Genomic DNA, 15,228 nt, shown 5'->3' with positions numbered 1-15,228 from the left:
ATAATATGCCCACTATCCCTATCCACATGACATCCCATCCCTGCTGTGCCAAATATCCAAATCCGGCATGCCCCCAAACCGCTGTGTCCCGCATCCTTAACCACATGACCAATTCCTCGTTGTATCCAATGTCCCTATCCACATGACCCAAATCCCTGCTGTGCCAAGTATCAATATGACCTTCACCGAGGCTGTACCCAATATCCTTAACCACATGATCCATTCCTCGTTGTATCCAATGTCCCTATCCACATGATCCCCATCCCTGCTGTGCCAAGTATCCATATGTCCTTCACCGAGGCTGTACCCAATATCCTTAACCACATGATCCATTCTCCGCTGTATCAAATGTCCTTATCCACATGATCCCCATCCCTGCTGTGCCAAGTATCCATATGACCTTCACCGAGGCTGTACCCAATATCCTTAACCACATGACCCATTCTCTGCTGTATCAAATGTCCCTATCCACATGATCCCTGTTCCTGCTGTGCCTAATATACATATCATTATGACCCCACCCCGCTGTTCCCCTTTTTCCTTACCGCATGAACCCGGGAAGATCCGGGCTAGAATAGATCGTGGTCAGATGGTGGTCAGACTCGCTCACTTGGTTGATGCACATGTCATCGTGTCTCAATTGCGTGGATCGATGCTCATGATATCAATCACTGGCCTGTCTGGTCTAACTGGGATATTTACAGACCGCCATCATATAGCTGGAATAGTGTGTGGCGTTAAACAACACACTAACAAATAAACAAGCCTTAAACGCATGACCTCCATCCCCGCTCTGCAGGATATCCCAATCTACATAACATCCACCCCCGTTGTGCCTAATATCCCCATTCACATACTCCCACATCAACTCGCAAAATAGGATGAGCTCCCTTATGCCCCCCTTTCACTACGACCACGAATATCCCGACTCACCAGAATCGGAAACTTTCGATATTCGTGATGATTCGGCCAGTAATGCAAACTATCGTGGCTAATCGGGTTGAAAAATGTGAAGAATGCCAGGAATGGGTTAAGAAACATGTACGAATTACAAGATTCATGTACGGATCATGCACGAATTGTAAAATCCCCTTCGACTAAGTTACGAATGTGCCGAATGTTGTTCTTGCTTAAGTCTCACATGATTCGTAGTTGACTCGGGACATTCGTGGCTGTTTCGGGATGTTTTCGGGTTGAGGACAAGAAATTTTGGGAGCCACGAATCGCTAGAATCGATTACGAAGCTGTTACGGATCATAATTACGAATGGATTACGATACAGCCAAGAAATTGTAATTCGGGGACCCTTCTACGAAAGTTTTTGACAAACAAAAACTTTCTCGGCGATTCGACAAACTCCCGCGAACTGTACGAATATTTGGGTATCAAATAAGATTTATTTAAGAACTTCAAGAAATGATTGAGATTTATCTACGAACATGAAACATTTCTTTATACGGGGTGATTCGGGATATTCGTGGTCGTAGTGAAATGGGGGCATTAGTGTTTACAGTCCAAGTCTTGACACCTCCGTTACCTGCCGGAACAGAGAGCTATGCTGTGATAAGCTTGACATTGGTCAAGGCGTTAGTGTTACAGTTTCTAGAGGGATGGCTGCCACTGTTTTGATTGTTGTTTGGATTCTGCTTCCTATGTTATGATTGTTGTTTGGATTCTGCGTCCACTGTTTTGATTGTTGTTTGGATTAACTTCCACTGTTATGATTGTTGTTTGGATTCTGCTTCCACTGTTTTGATTGTTGTTTGGATAATGCTTCCACTGTTTTGATTGTTGTTTGGATTCGTCTTCCACTGTTATGATTGTTGTTTGGATTCTGCTTCCACTGTTTTGATTGTTGTTTGGATTCTGCGTCCACTGTTTTGATTGTTGTTTGGATTCGTCTTCCACTGTTATGATTGTTGTTTGGATTCTGCTTCCACTGTTTTGATTGTTGTTTGGATAATGCTTCCACTGTTTTGATTGTTGTTTGGATTCTACGTCCACTGTTTTGATTGTTGTTTGGATTCTGCTTCCACTGTTTTGATTGTTGTTTGGATAATGCTTCCACTGTTTTGATTGTTGTTTGGATTCTACTTCCACTGTTTTGATTGTTGTTTGGATTCTGCTTCCACTGTTTTGATTGTTGTTTGGATTCGTCTTCCACTGTTATGATTGTTGTTTGGATTCTACTTCCACTGTTTTGATTGTTGTTTGGATACTGCTTCCACTGTTTTGATTGTTGTTTGGATTCTGCGTCCACTGTTTTGATTGTTGGTTGGATTCTGCTTCCACTGTTTTGATTGCTGTTTGGATTCTGCTTCCTATGTTATGATTGTTGTTTGGATTCTGCGTCCACTGTTTTGATTGTTGTTTGGATTCGTCTTCCACTGTTATGATTGTTGTTTGGATTCTGCTTCCACTGTTTTGATTGTTGTGTGGATAATGCTTCCACTGTTTTGATTGTTGTTTGGATTCTGCTTCCTATGTTATGATTGTTGTTTGGATTCTGCGTCAACTGTTTTGATTGTTGTTTGGATTCGTCTTCCACTGTTATGATTGTTGTTTGGATTCTGCTTCCACTGTTTTGATTGTTGTTTGGATAATGCTTCCACTGTTTTGATTGTTGTTTGGATTCGTCTTCCACTGTTATGATTGTTGTTTGGATTCTGCTTCCACTGTTTTGATTGTTGTTTGGATTCGTCTTCCACTGTTTTGATTGTTGTTTGGATTAACTTGCACTGTTATGATTGTTGTTTGGATTCTGCTTCCACTGTTTTGATTGTTGTTTGGATAATGCTTCCACTGTTTTGATTGTTGTTTGGATTCTGCTTCCTATGTTATGATTGTTGTTTGGATTCTGCGTCCACTGTTTTGATTGTTGTTTGGATTAACTTCCACTGTTATGATTGTTGTTTGGATTCTGCTTCCACTGTTTTGATTGTTGTTTGGATAATGCTTCCACTGTTTTGATTGTTGTTTGGATTCGTCTTCCACTGTTATGATTGTTGTTTGGATTCTGCTTCCACTGTTTTGATTGTTGTTTGGATTCTGCGTCCACTGTTTTGATTGTTGTTTGGATTCGTCTTCCACTGTTATGATTGTTGTTTGGATTCTGCTTCCACTGTTTTGATTGTTGTTTGGATAATGCTTCCACTGTTTTGATTGTTGTTTGGATTCTGCTTCCTATGTTATGATTGTTGTTTGGATTCTGCGTCCACTGTTTTGATTGTTGTTTGGATTCGTCTTCTACTGTTATGATTGTTGTTTGGATTCTGCTTCCACTGTTTTGATTGTTGTGTGGATAATGCTTCCACTGTTTTGATTGTTGTTTGGATTCTGCTTCCTATGTTATGATTGTTGTTTGGATTCTGCGTCCACTGTTTTGATTGTTGTTTGGATTCGTCTTCCACTGTTATGATTGTTGTTTGGATTCTGCTTCCACTGTTTTGATTGTTGTTTGGATCGGGTGGTCAGGCTCGCTGACTTGGTTGATGCATGTCACCGATCCCAATTGCGTGGATCGATGCTCATGAAATTAATCACTGGAATGTCTGGTCCAGACTCGATTATTTACAGACCGCCGTCATATAGCTGGAATATTGCTGAATGCGGCGTTAAACAACAAACCAACCAACCAACTAATTCCTGGATTCAAGAACGGAGCACGTGCATCAATCAAGACATTCAACTGGAATTGATGAGTGCACTGACTTATGTAATAGAGCCTAGTACTCATTGCTGCTGCCTCATGTGTTGTCCCATCGTGTTGCCTTTCCTTATTGTAGACCACATCCTCTGTATTTTCATATATCTTTTTCAATTGTTCATTGACTTTGTGTGGTTTCACGATTATATTCTATACGTACCGATTTCTGTGTTAACAATTTGGAAATCAACATGTAACAGTAGCGATTCATAAACATATGTTTAATCATGCAACTGACTCTGAGTTTAGCAGATATTTCTTATGGTTAAGAAAAGGGTTTAAATTTAATATCGCTACAACCATATTGATGAATGTATGATCAGTAAATCATTAACATTGTGACATGCAAATATTCACACCTTACCTGAATTGACTACAGAACAACGTTAATGAAGAACACGCTAATAACGATCTGGTGGATATAACGAGCTAGCTTTTTGGTCCCGTTCATTTGCTGTATATATGTTGTATATATGCTTATAACAAACTACGGTTACAACGAATTAAAATTAGTGGTCCTTGCGAGTTCGTCATAAACGTAGTTTACAGCAAACAGAAACAGCAAGCGATTCAAGGCTTTGCCCGTTTTGGGGTAGTTTTAGAAAGTGCCATTAGTTCGTACCTTGTGTGAAACTTAAACACTGCATCTGTCAAATAAGTATAATCATTAACTGGTATATTGAATTTTCGCAATAAAATTTGAAATAGCAGACAAACACAGTGGGGTTTGAACGACATGAATGAAAAGTGCTGTGTCTGCCTATTTGCCAAAGCAGGTCCCATATTAAGGAGATAGTTAGTGAGAGTGATTGAGTGTGGTTTTCCGCCGCTTTTATCACTATTCCAGCAGTACCACGGCGGGGCACACCAGAAATGGGCTTAACAAATTGCACTCCTGTGGGGAATCGAACCCTTTAACCTAGGCTGCCCCACACACCTTTTAAGGATTAACTGAAGCCACAACATATAGTCCGTTTCGGAATATGTAAATAGTGCCTGTGAAATAGAGACATTAATTGGGGTAGTCAACTATTGACAGAATGAAGAAGATAATACAAGGTTTTTGACTGACCTTATTAAACCTTCCAAAACTGCAAACTGGTTTGAAAAACGCATATTTTTCCAATTCGAATCCCTATCTGATAGACAACAGGCGGTATCACTATATATATGTGGGACGTATGGCTATTCCCATGGTCTCTTGGCCTTTCACTCGTGCCTTATGATATTCAAGTTGTCACGTACGCGAGACAGCCATGCATTTCATATTACTGGAAGTACTCCTTCTTGTATGTAAGTATCAACCTTCATTTTGACATCACTAGGCAAGTTGCATGTGAGTTGGGTTAAAGGCCGTTTTGAACAGTATCGCAGTTCTATCGATATATTCCGACGTGCCAGTTTAATATGGGTGTGAGGGGAGATGGGATGTGGTTAACGCCACGTGACGTTCAATCTTATTGTTCTTATACAGCGATGTGTATGCACGTGTATGGTTGCTTGTGCTAGTCCGATTTTATAACGCTAGCCCATTGAGATACTACACCGTAGGTTAACATGAATCCCACTCAGACACATTATACTGACTCCGAGCAGACCAGGACTTGTTTCATCTCCATGAAGTTGGTTGGTTTGTTGTTTAACGCCGCACTCAGCAATATATGTGACGGCGGTCTGTAAATAATCGTGTTTGGACCAGACAATCAGTGATTGATATCATGAGCATCGATCCACGCAATTGGAATCGATGACATGCATCAACCAAGTCAGCGAGCCTGACCACCCGATCCCGTTAGTCGTCTCTTACGACAAGCATAGTCGCCTTTTACAGCAAGCATGGGTTATTGAAGACCTATTCTACTCCGGATCTTCACGGGACCATCTCCATAATGGCATCGTGCAGGGTAATAAGGAGTGCCATCTTTTAACTTAGTTTGGTTTGAGGCAGCCGGGGATCGAACCCCCGACCTTCTACTCTCCGGGCACGGAGACGATCCTTAATTTTAGGCGATAAGGACGTGAGGTGGTTCAACTTGCAATAATACGTTTTTCTCATTGGGAGACCTAGATTGGGATTTCCCCAAAATAACATGTTTATCTGACCTAATGACCTAATGAGTGAACATGGCTATACTGGCATGTCAGAAGATATCGATGAGAAAAAACATATGACAAGAAAGGATAAATATTCTGTTAATCATATACCATAGTGTCATTTAGGCGGTTATTCCAGAAGTATTCCAGGGGGGTCGGGAGGCCTAGTGGTGAAAGCGTTCGCTCGTCACGCCGAAGACCCGGGGTCGATTCCCAACATGGGTCCAATGTGTGAAGCCCATTTCTGGTGTCCACCACCGTGATATTGCTGGAATATTGCTAAAACCATACTAACTGACTCACTCAGAGGTATTCCAGGGGGGCCACAGTAAAGTGTTTCATACATTGTACCCACATGTTAATCAAACCCAGGAATTGGGTGTGGCGACGGAACACTTTAACCACTGGGCACCTGGTTTTTGTCACATTTATACGTCACCTAAGACGTACATACGCACTACGCACTTTGTCGTCAGTGACTGAGAGAGTGAGTGAGCTGGGTTTAACGTCGCATTTAACAATATTTCAGTAACTAGTATGTCTTGGCTTGTCAGCTCAATGTTGGACATCTACCACTTTGGTAAAACCCACCACAACGGGTGTGATGCTGACAGACAAACCCTAATCGAAGCTGCCAGCCGAACCCATGATCATAGGATTCTGGTACGCCTAAGGAACGCAACTCTGTACTGCCACGTGTGACAACGACTGGGTAACCTGTACCCTCTTATGAATACGAGATATTTCTCATCATATTTGTATAGTATTTTTACGTGCCAAGTCTGATGTAAAAGCCATCCAAGCTTGGTGTCCGGCTGTTGAACATTTAATTGCTGTTTTGTGACTTCTTTGAGAGGCATTTAGAAATTGTAGTACTAAGTAAGGAAAAGATATATGGGTGAACAACTTTTTTATTGGAATTAGTAACGACGTTTCGGTGTAGGTTCTTGCTTGATAGCGGTGTTAAAACCTGCACCAAAACGTCGCTCCTAATTGTAATAAAGAAGTTGTTCATCCATATATACACATGCACAAAAGTTAAGTGCCACCAACCATATTTGTGAGCTGTTACTGTTGGCACTTAATGATGACTATTATAACGAGATGCACGATTGTTATAAGCTGTATATGTAAACCTCATGAGATGCAAAAGTTGTCCCAAAGCAAGTTTATCTTGTGTTCCAAAAGAATATGAGCAGAAAGGAATTTTACCAAAGACCAGAAATTGAAGCATTAGAAAACATTGAAAAACTTTTTTGTCATGTAACTGTCATGATATCTATATATACTAGGGAGTGCAGAGTCTATTGCAAGACAGAAACGTCAGTAACGTGTGTATGATCCACGGACATTGACCACAGCTTCAACCCTACGCCTCATACTCATTACAAGTCGTTGAATGCTTCTCTGAGGAAAACGGATCCATTCTTCATGAAGTGCAGCTTCAAGTCAAGCGAGATTTTGAACTGGGGGATCACGATGTCTGATGTTCCGGCCAAGAATGTCCCAGAGATGATCAGTCGGATTAAGATCCGGACTACAGGCCGACCAAGGAAGAGTGGCAATAGCTTCTTGACGCAAATAAGCCAAAACTGCCCGAGATATGTGAGGTAGATCTAGCATTGTCGTCCATTGTCGTTATGTAGTTTTGAGATCACATATTTGTCTCACTTTCTAGGTATAGGTGAATACGCAGAAACCGTTGGTATTGCTGGGTGTGGAATCGTGGATCAGCTGGCATGTGATGACTTTGAGGAAAGGAGGGTGTGTGGATCGGACGGGAGAGACTATTTTAATGAGTAAGTAAAGTGCATTATTTCTTATGCCCAACATCAGTATTCCGCCACATACATATACACCTGAAGAAAATCACATTGCAGAATATTGGAAAGAATGTTGTTCTGTGTCATCAATGTGACCTAACCCCGAGCATTACAACTCCAAAACAAATTTGCCACACTTAAATAGATTTATGAAAGCCGGGAATCTTTTTTCAAGATATTGGCTTATTTCAAGATGACCGACAAGGAAAATTGAATATCATATATTTGATGTATGAACGGCATAAATTGACGATAATGCATCAGATTAGCAAAATAGCTTTTTTCAATTACATTGTATGTGCCACAATAAATTATGATAGAATAAGTTTAAATGATAATGCTAATTTGACAGGGAAAATGCCCCAAACAACTTTATATATCTGTTGAATATCTTGTCTATTTAAACGGAATGATTAAGAGAAAATTGTACATACGTTAAGCAATACAATAAGCAAGCAATAAGCAGTATACAAATGGCGGTGCACAAACAATTTAAAGACAATTATACTTCATTGTTGACAGGAAAATATAAACAGCATCGACATTTGTTATGATACCTGTTCAATACCGGGGTTCCTCACAATGATAATCGACGACTGTTTAAAGGTCGATGGCTGTTTATGTTGAGCATGTTTTACAGCAATGGAGTCTTGCACGTGAACTCCGGGCATAGTAGTTAACTGGTTCTTGACCAATACTACGACAACATTATTTTCTTTTATCGGAATCGCGATATATAGTTTAAAGCTGTGAAGTAGTGATGAAAACAGGTGTTCGCGGAAAGGTGAGTGTATCCTGCCCCACTGACCGGTTGCACCTGTCACAAACACATGCATCTGAAAAAAACCACGGGAACATTGGGTAGAAGTTAAAATTGAGTATCGGACAATATTACGTCACTGATACGTCAAATTTGGAAATATCCTCAATATGTTTTACTTTACTTTGGCCTTGAATGTTATATACCTGATCAAACAACTTTTGTACAAGAGTCGCATGACACTCTTTCAAATCATGGCATACCCAAAGACTGGAGCGGCTGGAATATTGCTCGATATTAAGGGAAAGTTGATTTTAGGAAAGTTGAAATGAGCCCTTTTGTCATACAGCCTGTTCCTGTATCTATGGGGGGCACGGGTGGCCCAGTCGTCTAAGGCGCCGCGATTTGCTGTGCAGAGTTGCGTCCCTTGGACACGCCAGAAACCTATGATTGTGGGTTCGAATCCCGGTTCACCCCGATTATGTTTCTAGGTTTGTCAGCACCATACCCGTGCTCGTGGGTTTCACCGAAGTGGTAAACGTCTAGGATCTGCATCACTTCGGGCTTTCCTCCCACATTAAGCTGACACGCCGTGATATAACTGGAATATTGTTAAAAACGGCGTAAAATCACTCACTCACTCACTCACTGTATCTATGATTGACATAGTGTCAGTGTTTCAAACTGGTTCCGAATAGATATTCTTCTCTCTTTCAGTTGTGATTTTGCCAAGGCTCATTGTCATGACCCTTCACTGCACGTGGGATATGTAGGAGAATGTCCCACGACAACGTTAGCCAGGACAACGACGGCCACAACCACATCTCCAACTACGCATCCGGCTAACGCCAATCTGTTGTGCAAAGCTCTCCAAGCAGCCCAGTGTCCTGATGACTCCGAGGAATTATGCGGGACGGATCGGAATACTTATCCCAATTTGTAATTTTTATTATTGATGTTTTCTACGGAAGCGTAGTAGGGCCACGGTGAAATGTTTTTTGTCTAAGTATCTCCTACGTAAGACATATTATCTTCTACGTAGGACTTAGTATCTCCTACGTAGGACTTACTATCTCCTACGTAGGACTTACAATGTCCTAAGTATGACTTACTATCTCCTACGTAGGACTTAGTATCTCCTACGTAGGACTTACTATCTCCTACGTAGGACTTAGTATGGCCTAGAATCACTATCTCCTACGTAGGCGATATTAAGTCCTACGTAGGAGATTCTAAGTCGTACGTAGGAGATAGTGATTCTAGGCCATACTAAGTCCTCTGTAAGAGATAGTAAGTCCTACGTAGGAGATACTAAGTCCTACGTAGGAGATAATAAGTCCTACGTAGGAGATACTAAGTCCTACGTAGGAGATACTTAGACAAAAATAATTTCACCGTAGTCCTACTACGCTTCCGTAGTTTTCCCTTTTTGTCTGGTTGTGTATAAATGCTTTGCTTTCCCCAAACTCGATTATTTAGCGACGACAGATATTTACTACCTAAAATAAGTTAAAGAATACCCGATTCTTTCATGTGACATGACAAATAGCTTTCGTAATATTACAGGTAGTACTAGTATATATACTCGGAATGTTGCTAATTGTGACGTTATTCAGTCATTCGACCGTCCAAGAAAATGGTTATAGCTGCACATTCAACTTCGGATGTATCGAACTCCTTGAGTAATTAGTTCGTTATATCTGAAAGTCCTAATACATACATCTTTCATTACTTTTCTATTCGCAATGTAAATCGCCTATTCAATTTTTGCAGGGGAGATGTAGTCGTTATAAAACGAATTGATAGAATAAGGTTGACATCTAGCTTATTTCTTTTTAAAACGTATAGTCATGTGGGATGGTACTGTACGCAAGTATGGCTAAAATAACTAAAGTATGGCTAAAATGAGCGAAAAAGCCACACAACAATCAACGAAGCAGCAAGTCCTTGACCCGAGAAGACTCTTGTGTGATATGTTTGTTTATGTATTTATCTACCTGACTTGATTATAAAAGTGCCCATCTTCAAATACAGTAAACTACGGTTATAACGAATTAAAAAGGACCACAAATATTAGTTCGTTATAATCGTAGGTCGTTATAAGCATTTATCATCCAAAACTGGCTCCCACAGAAGATATCTCTTGCCTGAGAACAAGCGATATCTAGATTGTAGATATTGCTGTAATGAAATTGCATCACAATGCTTTGCAGACCATTATGCCATCATTGGTTACCATGACATCACCAATGGCTCTGCTACTGAAGATGTTAGCAGTGCCTTTACACTTAAGACACAGCTTATTCTACTATAACTCCTTTTTCTACAAACTGAAAAAAATAGAAGAATGATGTTGGATAATAAATAAAATCTCACCCTCGTGTCCCACACACGAGTTGATATATTTGATATCAACAGTCACTCCGGTGAGAATCTCTATATACAGCAAAAGCCCGGGACCAGATATAAGTTATATCCGTCATAAGCGTGTTGTGGCTTCAGTTAATCCTTAAAGGGCGTGTGGGATAACCTTGTGTTTACAGTGTTCGCTCGTCAAGCCGAATGACCGGGTTCGATTCCCCACACGAGTGCAATTCGTGAAGCCCATTTCTGGAATAGTGATAAAAGCGGCATAAAACCACACTCACTCACTCCTCCTTAAAGTGGGACCTGCTTGGGCAAATTAGAAATGATTATTTGTTAATGTTTCACTCAAGCTACGAACTAATGGCACTGTCTAAAACTACACTGTCTATGGGCAACAAGCAATGAAGCACTGTTTCTGTTTCTGTTCTGAAACCAATTTGGTACTTTTGTTCTGCACATAAAAAAAAACGTCCAACACAGGCCTTTTCGATGTATTGTAGCCACATTTATACATTAAGTGTTGTTAAAAGTCCAAAACATGAACAGTTCTCATTCTCATGAACACAAATTGTTGCTTAAATATTATTTTCTAAAATATTTGCTCTTCTCTTACAATACACATACATACCGAAAAGGGTATATGCCTCGTTCCATGGAACCGGTGCGGTAGCCCGTAATAGTTAAAGTCTTTGCTCGTCAGGCATACATACAGGGTAGATTCTTCCAATGGGATGCGTTGCTGTCATCCCCGCTATGAAGCCCCAGCAATATTGCAAAGCGTGACGTAAAACCACGCTGAAATGTACGTTGCTCACACTGTACACTCATCCTCACGAAACTGTCGTTTTACATATGGGTGACTCTCTTTCCAGGTGCAAATTTCAACAAGCCAAATGTTCGTCCCCAAGGTTAGAAATTGACCACGTGGGAGTGTGCGTCACACCTAGCCCACTGTGTGAGGCATTCTCCATTGCCATTTGTGAGAATACCAGAAGGGAAATGTGTGGATCTGACAAAATCACATATTATAATCTGTGAGTATTTATATTGGTTAAAAAACCGTTTTTTTACTATTCTATATACATTATATATATAATTGCCCTTACAAATAGCTCTTACATTGTTGCAGTGCGGATTAGTGAGATATCTAGAAGATAAGAATAATACAATTATATATTTGCTTTATATATTTGTGACCGGCGCATCACATATTCAATATTCGGTATCTGATGTTAATATTTTACGGAAGAACATTCATTCAGCTATGGAAAGAAAACGCGTATGTTTAGATACGCAGTGAATGCTTCCATGGCAACCGAACCGCTTGGTTAATCATTTTATTTATTAAAGAATAAATTCCTATTCCTATTCCTATTGAAGTATTACGTTATTCATGCCGAAAACCACAGCTTTCTCATTATTCCCCCCAACCCGTTATGCGGGGATTCAAATGGAAACCTGTCTGTGTCCGTGCAAGATGTTGATAACCGTCCAGTATTTCTTCACCACACTTGGTACATAGATAGGTGTCGTATTGAACTGGCACGTTTTGATAATTTGGGTTTTTAGAAAAATATATTTTTTGAGTTTCCATGGCAACAACTTTGACTTAGACAGGAAATGGGGGTAGTGCTGGTGTCCAGAGCAGATCTTTAAAACCGTACAATATGTCTTCAACAAACTTGGCACATAGATCGGTCTTGTAATGAACGGGTGCCTTGTGATAGTTTTAGTTTTTAGAAAAATATATTTTGAGTTTCCATGGCAACAACTTTGACTTAGGCTGGAAATGGTGCTCATTTCCGGAGCAGATTATGAAAACCGTTCAAAAAGTCTTAACTTGGCACATAGATAGGTCTAGGGATGAAGTGGTACCTTTTGATAGTGTGGGAATTTCCCATTGCAACAACTTTGACTTCGGCTGGAAATGACGATTGTGCTTGTTTCCGGAGTAGATCTTGAAAACCGTAAATATTTCTTCATCAAACTTGCCACATAGATTGGACTAGTGGCGAACTGTGCCTTTTGATAGTTTGATTTGAAAAAAAATGATTGGGATTATGTGTATGGGTTGTCATGGTTATGGTTAATTGCTAGGATGTTTGACACGACAGTCAGTCAGTGTTATGTTGAAGTTCAAGCCATAAAGGACGTTGAACTACAGCCGGTCATCCCCTCTCTTTTCAATATGGAATGGTATTCTGAAATGTGCACTGGAATTTGTACTGCTCGTAGAGGAGAACATGCCTACCTTTTTTCATGAACAACTGTTGTGAACACTAATTATTTACCGGACGGAGTAATACAATAAAAAGAAACAAATCATTCATGTTTTACTAACATTATTTACCGAAATAAAACACTTAATAGATAAAATTCAGTCATGTTTTAGTGACATTATTTACCGGAATAATACACTAAATAGACACGATTCAAGTCATGTCTTGGTGACATTATTTACCGGAAGAATACACAATATAGATACAATTCATTCATGTTTTAGTGACATTATTTACCGGAAGAATACACTAAATAGACACGATTCAGTCATATTTTAGTGACATTATTTGCCGGAAGATTACACTAAAGAGATACAATTCATTTCGCTTCAGATGCTACTTTCAAAAAGCATTGTGTCTCAACCCCTCGCTCTCCGTGCTCCACGAGGGCTCCTGCAATGGCGTCCATGCAACAGACCCTGCCATTACGCCCCCGCCCAAAACAACAACGCCCACAACTACAGTCCGGCAGGGACCAACTCTCTCCCCAGTTTGCCAGGCCTTGCTGCTTGCAGTGTGTGGAAGTCATGTTGAAGCAATGTGTGGAAGTAATGGCAATACCTATCCAAACCCGTGAGTGCAACGTAGTGCGTAGATCTACCCAAGGTCTCATTAATATGATATCTGACACGTCAAACGAAGAACGCGTAAGGTGAATTTCGAGACGGCACCGAGACGTCTAAATTGTGGGTACGTTGAAGGAAGCATTTAAACCAGTATATCCTATTTCGAAAGCTTAATCAATCGAGTTATTCCGAATGTAACGCAAACTGCCGCACCAATATTGAGTTGTGGATAATTCACCCTGTTATAACTGAGCGCCGCGTCTTCTATCGAAGGAATATTTGTGTTCTGTGTGAGTTTTCCGCTTGTTAATATCAACATTTTCGAAAAGAGGTATTAAGGAATTGAGACCGATATCGGATTGGGGGTATAGAATTGGCGATCAAAGGTCAGGATTAACCTGAAATGACCTTCTATGGATTTTTCACCTGATCTTCACACAATGAGGTATAGTATGGTTACTGTGTTTAATGAAATTGACCTGTCATTTTAACTGTGCATGTCATCACCACCCTGGTACAGTCAAACACCGTTGTGTCGAATTTTGATGTGTTGATTTCATGGTTGTCTCGACCTAAAAGCTTGGTCCCTGCGTATTCCTATTATAATTCACCATTTTAGGTTGTGTCGAACCTCCGATAAGTCGAAGTATATACCTAGGCCCCTTCAACTTCGACACAACGGTGGTTGACTGTGCTTGAGAGAAATCTATTTCTTAGTCCGTAGAAGTAAGGGCTAATGTATCGTGAGCTTTTGCTTCACTCAATCACTCCAAGTACCAGTGGTAGGACAGCTATCCTCGATTAATCGAGGATGATGGCAGTGACGTAAAATCTGATTCTTATTATCGTTTAAGGTGCCAGTTGAAGAAACACGAGTGCCTTGACCCATCTATCACTTTAGCGTATGTCGGCCACTGCTCGACGTCAACGACGTCAACGACGTCAACGACGACCGTCATTCCGTCAACGACGACCGTCAATCCTTTAACGACTACCATGCCTTTGCCGTCAACTACGCCTGTACCAACGGCACAAGAGTCAACGACGTCACTACCAATGACGTCAGGACCAACGGAACAAGGGTCAACGACGCCAATACCAGTGACGTCACAACCAACGGCACACGTGTCAACAACGCCACTACCAGTGACGTCACGACTAACGACACAAGGTTCAACGACGCCACTACCAGTGACGTCACGACCAACGACACAAGAGTCAACGACGCAACTACCAGTGACGTCACAACCAACGCCACAAGAGTCAACGACCCAAGGACCAACAGGGCCAGTGCTTACTGTGTCAGCGCTAGATATAATCTGTAGAGCTATAATGCATTTTAACTGTCCGAGTACACCCGAACCAATATGTGGCAGTGACGGCAAGACATACCCAAACGAGTAAGAATTTTATCTACTGTAACTACATAACCGATATAATGCAGTCGCATAATGTGACAGTGAATATAAAGGCATCAATATGCAATTGCTACAAGTATGTTTTCAAATATTACCCCTGCAATGATGTCATTATTAAAAGATTTAAGCCTGGTGGTAGAAGCGGGGCATCACAAAACTGATTTATCATGCTCTTTTTGCATTGTCTCCCTCGAATCCTCTACTATATGTCACTT

At 40.7% G+C, this 15,228-nt stretch overlaps 1 protein-coding gene across 2 annotated transcripts in view; it reads left to right on the top strand.

The window, feature by feature from the left end:
* The first annotated feature begins 4,876 nt into the window (after nucleotides 1-4,876).
* LOC124114039 (agrin-like) overlaps nucleotides 4,877-15,228 on the top strand; it is a 10,928-nt gene continuing 576 nt past the window's right edge. Inside the window, exons 1-7 of one of the 2 annotated variants that reach the window (XM_048396020.1) lie at nucleotides 4,877-4,999; nucleotides 7,479-7,599; nucleotides 9,101-9,322; nucleotides 11,623-11,784; nucleotides 13,363-13,602; nucleotides 14,450-14,526; nucleotides 14,557-14,995. In XM_048396020.1, coding sequence (XP_048251977.1) covers nucleotides 4,963-4,999; nucleotides 7,479-7,599; nucleotides 9,101-9,322; nucleotides 11,623-11,784; nucleotides 13,363-13,602; nucleotides 14,450-14,526; nucleotides 14,557-14,995 — 1,298 coding nt within the window. In that variant the 5' untranslated portion in view covers nucleotides 4,877-4,962. Of the gene's footprint in view, nucleotides 5,000-7,478; nucleotides 7,600-9,100; nucleotides 9,323-11,622; nucleotides 11,785-13,362; nucleotides 13,603-14,449; nucleotides 14,996-15,228 lie in introns of both variants that reach the window. The other variant, XM_046474579.2, reaches the window with a different exon arrangement.

Source organism: Haliotis rufescens, unplaced genomic scaffold (assembly GCF_023055435.1).
Source record: "Haliotis rufescens isolate VD_foot unplaced genomic scaffold, xgHalRufe1.0.p SCAF_15, whole genome shotgun sequence".
Classification (NCBI taxonomy): domain Eukaryota; kingdom Metazoa; phylum Mollusca; class Gastropoda; order Lepetellida; family Haliotidae; genus Haliotis; species Haliotis rufescens.
Note: the sequence above shows the minus strand (reverse complement) of the source record. Positions and strands in the feature narration are given on the sequence as shown.